Here is a 12,170-nt window from a genome sequence, read left to right on the forward strand (position 1 = left end):
AGATCTATTAATAGCAATGGTATAGTTTTATTATATTAGGATCTGTGAACTATTAATGCCACTTTATCTATTTATTTTATTTCATTTCAAGATGCAGTATGGAACAGGCCTTTCCGGCCCAACGAGCTGCACCACCAGCAAACCACCAATTTAACCTAATCATAGGACAATTTACAGTGACTAATTAACCATCACCGGTTATGTGGGAGGAAACTGGAACTCCCGGGGTAAATCCACGTGGTCATGGGGAGAAACATACGAACTCCTTACAAACAGTGCCAGAATTGAACTCTGGATTCTGATGCCCGAGCTGTCATAACGTTGTGCTAACTGCTACACTATTGTGAGGCCCCCATCTAAGTTCTTTAAGTAATAATAATGAATAATAAAAAATGCTGTGTTCTTAGGAATTTGGAGAACCTTTTTTGTGATTTGGATTATTTTCTGCTCACCTGGAGCAAACAACAGCAAAATGCAAGGCACGTTTATTCTTACGCCATGCTCTCCCTTTTTTCTCTGTTCAACCGATCTTGATGCAGAAAGCCTGAACTGTATTGTGGGCTCCAGCTTTGTGGCTTGTGCAACAGAGGGCCAACTGCACACTCTGGAAGCCTGAAAGGCTCTTGAGGATTTATCAGATGGCTAAACCTAGTTTCCATTATTGCAGGTTGTCAAGGCGGTGAGGATAATTTGTTAGTTTTTAAGTATATTTGACATTGTGAAATATTTAAAGATATTAAAACTGAGGTAAATAAAAAAATTGCTAAATATTAAAAATAAGCTTTCATAAATGCATTCATAAGAAGAAACAATTAAACTGAAGGAACATAATTTAAGAAAAACAAGGAACTTGCCTCCCCTTTGTCACTCATTTTACACCCATTAATTCTATTGAAATCGTCAGGGGTTTGGATCCTGTGCCAGATCTGATTTGATGAGGGATTTGAAAGAGGATCTCCACAGTGTAAGTGTGGAGAATCTCTGCAAAACAAGGCAGCAGTGAGAGCTAATTAATGGATGCATCACCCCAAATCTATCATGTAGGTCAGGAGTTCATTTGGAAGGGTGGCAGGAGATATCCCAGACTGCCCATCTAAATGGATAAATGTCAGCTGTTCCTTTCAGAGCTACTGGCTCCAACCTATTTCTGTCCAATGAAATAGTGAAAGGCATTTAACAAACTAACAAACACAAATCTGATAAATACCATATTGAACAACAGAAAGTAAGTATCACCCAGACTTGTAGATGCACAGATTTGTGGACAGGCAGACAGAAGTGTGTGTGTGTGTGTGTGTGTGTGTCTGTCTGTCTGTGTGTGTGTGTGTGTCTGTGTGTGTGTGTGTGTGTGTGTGTGTGTGTGTGTGTGTGTGTGTGTGTGTCTGTCTGTCTGTCTGTGTGGGTGTGTGAGTGTGTGTGTGTGTGTGTGTGTCTGTCTGTCTGTCTGTCTGTCTGTGTGTGTGTGTCAGGGTTTAGGAAGGTAATCCTGAAGGGGGCCAAGGCAATAAACCACAGTAGCTAGTGATGGAGCAATGCAAATCTCTTTATGTTCCTCCTCAGTCCCACGACCCCTTTCTATCTAGCCAAAGCTTTGTTTAATTATGGATCTCACCTCATTAACAGCAGTAAAAATCTGCACTTCTTTTGTTTCAGTAATGTAGAAAAGCATCCTAAGGTTTGTTACAGAAGTGCAAAGTCAAATAAAGAAATATTAGAACTCAAGTCTTGGTTGACAGGTCTTGGAGGGGATATGTTAAGAGTATCTCACAGCTTTGCATTGTTACCAACTGCGAGTAGTTAGCCAACCTAAGTGCAACAGCTATACATGTGGCAATGGACGGTCAAACTCGTGTTTATCGTGAAATTTTGTTCACTATGTGAAACGCACTGATTTTAAGAAAAATAGAATGTTATCTGAACCATCTGCAAAAACTTACTTAACAACGCTTAAATGATGTAATATCTGCTGTAACATCAACACAGATAATAACCTCTGATTTTAGAGTAGATTGTTAGTTCTTGAACACTAACTCTGATGAATGTTTTACAAATTGAGTCAGCATATCAAATCAGGCAGGATATCTGGTGCAATTTGTAGTGTTAAAGGGCTGACAATCAAATCTAGGATTAGAGGTTATATCTGTATTGGCATTACAGACTGATATATATAGTCTGTACATCAACACAGACTATATACCTCTGTTGTTCTTTTTAACTAAATATTTACTAAACGAGCTTTGTTTAAATTCAGTCTAATTATTTGTGTTCAGAGTAGCATAGATGTTGAGAAGTAGATTTATTTTCAAAGGTTTCATAAATACTCTATCCTCATCATAGAGTTCTACAGGGCAGAAGTAGATGCTTTGGCTCACTGTTTCTGCATTAACTTTGCATCCCCCATTTACACTAATCCTACTTTAATCTCATTGCTCCCCACCCCTCTGACGTCTCTATCTCACCCCTCCAGATTCTACCACTTAATTGCGTGCAGTGTCCAATTAATATAAAAATGAGGGGTTTTGAAAAATTCTAGAAATCTTGAGCAACACACACCCAAATGAGACCCCACGAATGCAAATCCTATACTTGCCTTTTACAAATCAGGTAGCATCTATGGATGGTCTTGGCCCGAAACTTTGACTCAGGCATGGCGAAAATTTGCAAACTCCACACAGACAGCACCTGAGGTCATATTGAGTCTGGGTCTGTGGAGCTCTGTACAGTGGTTTTACCAGCCTTGCCTCTCTTCACATCAAAATGAACATTGCTCTCTACTGCCGTTTATGGATTGATGTACATGGCAACCGTACTGATGTAGGACTTCAACCCAAAACGTCGACAGTTTTCCCCCCACCAACACTGCATGACCTACTGAGATCCTCAGCACATTGTTTTTTTACCCCAGTTCCGCCATCTGCATTGTCTTGTGTTGATAGTAATATATTCAACAGATGTTGTCAACATGATTAAAGTGTAACACAAATCCTAATCACTACTCCACCCTCTGTGCACTGTGATGTTCTGTATTTGGGTAATCTAAGAATTCAAAAGGTGTTAAATGCTTTATTTTTTTTAAAAAATTGAGTATATTTGGAGTATAAGATGATGAGAGATATTGATCATGTGGATAGTCAGAGGCTTTTTCCCAGGGCTGAAATGGTTGCCACAAGAGGACACAGGTTTAAGGTGCTGGGGAGTAGGTACAGAGGAGATGTCAGGGGTAAGTTTTTTACTCAGTGTGGTGAGCGCGTGGAATGGGCTGCCGGCAACGGTGGTGGAGGCGGATACAATATGGTCTTTTAAGAGACTTTTGGATAGGTACATGGAGCTTAGAAAAATAGAGGGCTGTGGGTAAGCCTAGTAATTTCTAAGGTAGGGACATGTTCAGCACAACTTTGTGGGCCGAAGGACCTGTATTGTGCTGTAGGTTTTCTATGTTTCTTATGTTTCTATATTTATGATGTATTAAAGTGCTTTGAAACATGACAAAGGAGATTCAGATTTTTTTCCTCCTGAGTGACACACATGATGGGATTTTGGCAGAATTTGGTTTTCCTGACAAGTTCTTCTTAATAACGATGCTACAGAGAACCACTGAGTCCAGGGGTGTTGTTGAAAGTACCCAGAAATTTTTATGCAACTGATTATAGTTGATTCCAGAGGTATTTGTATGGTTGTTAATAGTGATGGAGTGATAAACCTATAAGGAAATTTGCTTTTTTTTTTATTGTTTCCTGTACAGGTTTGTAATGAAAAGGTGACAAATTCAATTTAAGTAAATACTGTTGATTTGTATAGAAGGAAACAAAAAAACATGAGCTGTAAATTGCTAGATAGAGTAGCATTGTTTGGCTTTATATGGGAGTTTAATATACCCAATTCCGTGAATTTTGTGTTAGTGCATTCCATATCTGTGAAGCTCTGATTGCAGTTTTCTAACTAAGTGCTGCCACTGACTGGCGTATTGATGGAACTACAACAATACACTTTATCAGGCAGAGGAGTGGAACCTGGTGTAGGCTTCTGCTGCTGTAGCCCGTCCACTTCAATGTTTCGCATGTTGTGCATTCAGAGATGTTCTTTTGCACATCACTGTTGTAAGCAGGAATTGGAGCAGAATTGGGCCATTTGGCCCATCGAGGCTACTCTGCCATTGCATCATGGCTGATTTATTATCCCCCTCAACTGTAATCGTCCAGTCCTTATGGCTTTTGATGTCTTCAGTGTCCACTTTAAACAGAGTGTTCAAAATAGTTGCAAACGAGTCTGTGTGTAAATTTACATCCTTGGAAATTATACTCTGCTGTTATTTCTTGATGTACTTAAATTATTTTAAAATATGTAATGTTCTGAACTGCTAATACTCATGTAAAAATAGTGAATATATCATTCATAAAGCAACATTATGTTCAAGATCATTTGCTTACAATACGGTTCGTTATACACAGCCCAACATACTACAATTACAATATCTATTTATCGCTTTTTTTTCCTGCTTTCACTATCTTCACTAATGTTTTATATAGGAATCTAGTATCAAACCTGTAACTACATTCTTTATCTCTATTGAAGCCTTTGCAGATTGCTTGGTACTTCCATTAACTTCACTGTAATGAGTGTCCTTGTATTGGCTGCCAGCTTTTTATTCTATCTCTTGGTCTTCCTCTGACCTTTCCCAGCAGGAGGTGTGTGACTTGCGATCCTAACACCTTTGCCTCTGTGGGGGAAAAATATATAATTGATCATAGCTCCAGGGCAAAATGCTGTGGATGCTAAGGCAATGAATTTATTATTTCTGAGCTGAATGCTTTTTGCAATGTAATGGTTTCATGGGATATAGAGGAAAGGCAGGGACATTTGACTTTAGATATATATTAGTTTTTATGTAATTGGTTGGTGGTACAGGATTGAGGGATTGAATGAGCCATTGCTATTTTAATGTTGCATTTTATGGTATCAAATAATCTAACAATAAATGCTCTATAAATTCATATTCTAATTTAATATATGTGGGCAATCATGTGACTGCTTTAAACAACTGTATCTAAGTGGCCCATTACTCTAAAGTGGTGTTTTATGGTATTAATTCATCTCTTTCAGATTTGTAATCTTGACTGTAGGCTTGTGAATTTTAGGGATTATTATCTATATTATTTCGGTGCTGAATGCAATGTACTATCATTATTCAAATTTATTTATCACATGTACATTGAAACAACTGGTGAATTGCTTTGTGTAACCAGCACACCCGACAAGGTGCTGGGGGCAGCCCAGAATTGTCACCACACATTCCAGTGCCAACATAGCATGGCCACAATGCTCGACAGAGCAACAGAGAACACAAAACAAGAAGCAGAACACAGGAAGCAACAAAGCAACAATGGCAAAACAAGCCCTGTCCCTCCCATCCAATGCACATATATATAGTCTTCCAACAATGTCTGGAAACACTGATTTTGATGAAGGGTGAAGAGGAACTGTAGTCCAAGGCAGCTTTGCAATAGAATGAATCATGCTGCTGTTGATGTGGAAAATGCTAAAGGTTTGAAACCATGTGGCCATGTAAGTCATTGTTAGTCTGCTGGTCTTAGCTGGAATATCTCAGCAAATATTGTTTAAACATGCATTTTCTTTCTGATGAATTCATCTATGATCTGATTGCAATTATTTATTATGTAAATACCAAATTCATGCTCATTTCTATTAGCACAATGCAAAGAAAAGAGCTAATATTGTTCCTTTTATAATTTCATTTATTTAGCCTGCTGATGTTTAACATTTCAGAGCAAACGGGACCATCTGCTAATGAATGTCAAGTGGTACTATCGCCAATCAGAGGTGCCTGATTCAGTCTACCAACATCTAGTTCAGGACCGTCATAATGAGAATGGTGAGTACTATAACCCTTATTACCATGAGACATTCAATCTTTTCCCTCTAATTACCTTTTCTTAAGTTCCTTCTCCTCTAATTCTTCTGATGGCAGTGGTTTGTCATCTTCTGTGGATTCCACCACCAAGCACATCTTTACCTCAACTGCTTTCTGCAGAGATTGCTCCCTGTATGATTCCCTTGTCTATTTGTCCCTCCCCACGAATCTCTCTTCTGGCACATGTCCCTGCAAGTGACAGAAATGCTACACCTGCCCATTCACCTCCTCCCTTACGTCCATTCAATTCCCCAAATAATTCTTCCAGGTGAGGCAACAATTCATCTGCGAATCTGTTGGGATCGTCTGTTGTATCCTGTGCTCCCAACGTGGCCTTCTCTTCCATTGATGAGACCTAATGTAAATTAGGGGACTGCTTTGTTGAGCACCTGCTCTCTATTTGCGAAAGTAGAATTTCCTGATGGCCAACCAATTTAATTTCTCTTCCCTTTCCTGTTCTGACATGTTGATCCTTGGCCTCCTCTTTTGCCATGATGAATCCACTCAGTGTGGAGGAGAAACACCTCAAACTACGTCGAGGTAGCCTCCAACCTGATGGCATTAAAATCAACTTCTCCAACTTCTGGTAATGTTTTTCCTTTCCCTTCCCCCTTCTTCTGTTCCCCACTTTGGTCTCTTACCTCTTCTCCTCACCTGCCTATCACCTCCCTCTGGCAACCCTCCTCCTTCCCTTTCTCCCATGGTCATTTCTTTCCACAGATGCTGCCTGACTTGCTGAGTCCCTCCTGCATTTTGTGTGTGTTGCTCTGGATTTCCAACATCTGTAGAATCTCCTGTGTTAGTGGTTTGTCATACTTTTCTTCAAAGGTATATCCTCAGAAAACATGCATCTGTATGTATTTAGTTGTGACGTGGACAAGCTGGACTGGGTACTGGGATACAGAATAGGTCAACTTCATTCACTATACAAATGCATTTGACTCCTAGAGCTATTAGTGTTAAAAAAGAATTCTGGTCTGTGACAAATTTCTACTTGTATTCTGGCAGACTGGAGTCAACCATTTCATCCAATTTATTTTCAATATGTGTATACCAAAACACCCCTGTATTCTATAACCATTTTGAAGCCATGATGAAAGATTGGAACACAGGAGAAGTTTCAAATCCTGTAATATCAGGAGTTCCATAATTATGAAATATTGTTGTATGTGGTTATGATGAAAGGACTCGTCCCCAAATGTTGACTGTTGTACATCCCCCAATAGATGCTGCCTGACCTGCTGAGTTCCTCCAGCATTGTGAATGTGTTGCAATAAATATTAGAAGATATTTTGCATTGGGAAAAATAGATTGCCCACTTCCTGGATATACAATGCCTATAAGAAGTATTTACCCACCCGTCTTGGAAGTTTTCATGTTTTATTGTTTTACAGCATTGAATCACAGTGGATTTAATTTGGCTTTTTGACACTGATCAACAGAAAAAGATTCTTTCATGTCAAAGTGAAAACAGATCTCTACAAAGTGATCTAAATTAATTACAGATTTAAAAAACAAAATTATTGATTACATAAGTATTCACCCCTTTCATTCAAATCAGTATTTAGTAGATGCGCCTTTGGCAGCCCTGTGTGGATAGGTCTCTATCAGCTTTGCAAATCTGGACACTGCAATTTTTTCCCCCATTCTTCTTTACAAAACTGCTCAAGCTCTGTAGATTGCATGGGGATCGTGAATGAACACCTTTTTCAAGTCCAGCCACAAATCCTCAATTGGGTTGAGTTGAGGTCTGGACTCTCACTTGGCTGCTCCAGGACATGAACTTTGTAACTTTTAAGCCATTCTTGTGTAGCTTTGGCTTTATGCTTGGGGTCATTGTCTTGCTGGAAATACCCTTTACCTTCACAAACCTTCCAGGGCCTGCTGCAGTGAAGCATCCCCTCAGCATGATGCAGATACCACCGTGCTTCACAATAGGGATGGTGTGTTTTTGATGATGTGTGTGCTTGGCTTACACCAAATATAACATTTTGTCTGATGATCAAAAAGCTCAATTTTTGTTTCATCAGACCATAGAACCTTCTAACAGCTGACTTCAGAGTCTCCCGCATGCCTTCTGGCAAACTCTAGCCGAGATCTCATGCGAGTTATTTTCAGCAGTGGCTATTTCTTTGCGACTCTCCTATAAAGCTACAACTGGTGAAGCACCCAGGCAACAGTTGTATGCACAGTCTCTCTTATCTCAGCCACTGAAGCTTGTAACTCCTCCAGAGTTGTCATAGGTCTCTTGATGGCCTCCGTCACTCATCCCCTTCTTGCACAGTCATTCTGTTTTTGAGGACAGCCTGCTTGAGGCAGATTTTTAGCTGTGCCATATTCTTTACATTTCTTGGTGATGACTTAACTGTACTCCAAGTGATATTCAGTGACTTGGAAAATTTCTTGTATCCATCTCCTGACAAGCTTTTCAGTAACCTCGTGGAGTTGCTTGAACTGTTCTTTTGTCTCCGTGGTGTAGTTTTTGCCAGGAGACTGACTCACCAGCAGTTGGACCCTTCAGATACAGGTGTATTTTTACTACCATCAACAGAAACCTGTGATTGCACACAGGTGATCTCCATTTAACTAATTATGTGATTTCTAAAACCAATTGGCTGTACCAGTGATGATTCGGTATGTCATATTAAATGAGGTGAATACTTGTGGAATCAATTATTATGGGTTTTATATTTGTAATTAACTTAGAACACTTTATGGAGATCTGTTTTCACTTTGACACAAATGAGTTCTTTTCTGTTGATCAGTGTCAAAAACAGCCAAATTAAATACACTGTGATTCAATGTTGTAAAACCTGGGGTGGGGGGAGAGGTGAAGTGAACACTTTTTGCAGGCACTGTAATTACATGAATTAAACCTCATCTTTCATTTATTTACTGATGTTCCAATAACAACACTTGCTTTTGTTTAAACTTACCTGCACTTCCTGTATGTTACTTCAAAGGTTGTCTGGTCATTTAAAATTATTATTGTTATACCAAACTTTGTCCTGGGCTTGGGCTAAATGACAGAATTAGATAATTCATTCAGAGAGAAATTTGGCAGATTGTGTTGCCTGTTTATTTATGGTTAATGGTCTAATTATAATTGCCTTAGTTGTACGTATTTAGGTGTGTTAATTTCCTTTGAAGGCATGGGATTAGATAAAGGCAGCTGGCATCATGATGTGAATAGAGGAGAGATTGCCTTTTAACTTCCGCACATTCAAAATAACCTGAGCAACCTTAAGCTCTGATGTCCCAAAGTTACGAAAAACATTAAAGCAGCTATGTTTTTGAATCTTACAGATGGAGGTAATGGTGGGACATTTCACTTTACAAGAGTAAAATGCCTCCACCAAAGACACACGTTATTTTGTTAAGGGTCTTGAAATTGTTGTTACATTAAACAAAGTGACCCTTTCAAGTAGTGACTTTATGCACAATGCATTCATTGAAAAATTTTAATTTGTAAGTTTTATTATTATTTGCTACAAAGATCTGTAAATTTGTCACACACACACACACACACACACACACACACACGTCTTAAAAACTGTATTCTTGAAAAACTCATTATTTCATTGTCTTTGTCAATGTTGAGCGAAATAAAATGTTTCACTGTGGCTGGAGGGGGAAATCACAATGAAAATCTAATCATTATGGGAGTGAAATTTCAACTAAAGTTGTCACCAAATAAAGAATGGTGCATCAGTTAATGAGCACATCTGTTAATTTACTCTTCCAGAGGTTTTGAGTGATCGTCCTGTAGTTCAGTATTCTGGTAGTTGTAAAATTAAGCAGGTTATTTTGATGGAACATTTGAAAGTTTGTTTTACATAGCCCCATTTCAAGTTCAAGTTCAAGTTTATAGTCATTCAGCCATACACACATATACTGCCAAACAAAACAATGTTCTTCTGGACCAAGGTGCACAACACAGTACACACACAACTTGTAATATAATATTACCACAAATAAATTAACAAATAATTAAATCTATTCCTGAAGATTGACATGTAGCATAAGGTGTATTTACGATACAAGTTCAAAAAGTAAGCAGTATGATGGTACTGGGTGCTTCATGTGTAATGAGACTTGGGTGTGGCAGGGAGTTCAGTAGTTTCATGGCCTGGGGGAAGAAACTGTTTCTTATCCTAACAGTATTTGTCCTCCTGCTTGATGGTAGAAGATCAAAGAGATTGTTGGATGGATGGGGGGGGGGGGGGATCCATTACAATGCTACGGGCCCTGTGTATGCAGCGCTGCTGTTAAGTATCTTGGACGGGCGGAAGAGAGACCCTGATGATCCTCTCAGCAGTCACCACAATCATCTTGTGGTGATGAGCAAGGTCTTGTGGTCAGATGTCTTGCAATTCATGAAACATAATTGTTTGTTGATGGGTTCATGATATGAAGTTCATGAAAGTTTTCTGACATTAAAATAGAAGAGAAACAGGTGTGGTCTTAGCATTTGATTGATTTGCATAAATTGAGTGATTGCTGCAAATTTGGTTCAGACTGATCAGTGGCCATCCTGGTTAAAACAGTTCCTGGTATATTTTAACCCTGTGAACAAAGCAAGGGTTGACTAGACACCTTTTGTGCACAAAGAGAGAACTCTCCCTGATGGTCCATAAATAGAGATCTCATTGGTGAATATCAGCTTGAGCTTCATTACATTCTTTGACTCTCAGAGGATTTCTGCTTTTATGAAGAGCCAGTTAGCACTTGCTAGTTGGACTTAAATCATACTCTTTCAATTAATAATTTTTCTTTAAAGATTTAAAAACTGACCAGTTGGAACATGTAAAGGGAAAGTACTGTCTTGTTAACCTTCCTTTTGAAAATTTTGTGCCTGCTTCACTTTGCTCACTCTTATAAGACTGCTTTTCTCCAGATGTTCAGGGCCCTGTGATATCTCTTCTGCATGGCCAGCCTTCAGGTGAGTTGAGAAAGGTCACCCGGAACTGACGTGTTTAGGGCATCACTGTTGAATTGGCCCAAAGTTCACAATTTTGAGAGTGAATCCCCTCCATCACTGTACGTTATCCTGGGCAGTATGAACCAATTTCATAATCTAAACTAAGACTATTTTAATTCTGTAAAGACTGGGACTTGAACTTCGGTAGTTAGTTTTACCTTTCCAGATTACAAACCAGAGATGAGGTAAGGAGGTAATATTTCAGAATCAGAATCAGGTTTATTATCACTGACATGTGTCTTGAAATTTTTTGTTTCATGACAGCAGTGTAGTGCAATACTTGAAAAATAATAATATAGTTTACAAGATGAAATATACAGAAAAATAATAATGAGCAAAATAGTAAGGTTGTGTTCTTGGCTTCATGGACTGTTGAAAAGTCTAATGCCAGAGGGGAAGAAGCTGTTCCTAAAACATTTGTGTGTGTGTCTTCAGGTTATTTTAGCTCCTCCCTGATAGTAGTAAGGAGAAGAGAGCATATCCTGGGTGGTAGGGGTCCTTAATGATAGGTGCTGCCTTCTTAAGATGTCCTTGATGCTGAGGAGGCTATTACTCATGATGGGGTGGGCTGAGTTTATAACCCTGTGGCTTTTTCCAATCCTGTTCATTGGCCCCTCTATGTTGGGCAGTGCTGTGACTAGTTAAGAATGCTCTCCATCTGTAGAAATTTGCTGAAGTCTTTGATGACAAACCAAATCTCCTCAAACTCCTAATGAAATATAGTCACTGTCATGCCTTCTTTGTAATTGCATCAATACGTTGAGCACTCTTTCCACTGCTGACCACTTGATGAGGACTAGTGTATGCTATTTGAAATCAAATAAAAGCTACAGATGCTGGAAATAAAAGCAGAATAAAAACAGCTATTTCCAGCATTTTCTGTTTTAATTTAAGGAGGTGATACTTGTTTTGAAAAGTAATGAACTATGGCACAAATTATCATTTAATCAATTATGGAGAATTTTAACTGTGTCTGGTATGATTTGTGAATTGTAATGTGTGTGTTACAATATGCTGTCCTCTGGTCTTCCTTCGGAAGAGCAACCATTTTGAATTCTGGATAATGTGCGTTTGAAAGAATTACTATTAGCCTATACACAATAGACGTGTTTCAGTATTAATATACAAAGAATATTAGTCTGAGTGAATATAATGAATAAGGTACACCTGGAAATAAGATGAGAAAATACTGGAATTAATTGTTTCTGTTTGACTGAATTTAAAGATTTTCTTGAAAGATTTCGTTCCGAAGATAAATCA

The 12,170-nt window shown here is 38.7% G+C and overlaps 1 protein-coding gene across 3 annotated transcripts in view; it reads left to right on the forward strand.

Annotated features, from left to right (window-relative positions):
* Nucleotides 1–12,170, forward strand: part of rerea (arginine-glutamic acid dipeptide (RE) repeats a) — a 619,674-nt gene that overhangs the window by 314,719 nt on the left and 292,785 nt on the right. For all 3 annotated transcript variants that reach the window (XM_059952295.1, XM_059952297.1, XM_059952298.1), the window contains exon 4: nt 5,785–5,890. In XM_059952295.1, coding sequence (XP_059808278.1) covers nt 5,785–5,890 — 106 coding nt within the window. The remainder of the gene's footprint in view (nt 1–5,784; nt 5,891–12,170) is intronic.

Source organism: Hypanus sabinus, chromosome 27 (genome assembly GCF_030144855.1).
Source record: "Hypanus sabinus isolate sHypSab1 chromosome 27, sHypSab1.hap1, whole genome shotgun sequence".
NCBI lineage: Eukaryota > Metazoa > Chordata > Chondrichthyes > Myliobatiformes > Dasyatidae > Hypanus > Hypanus sabinus.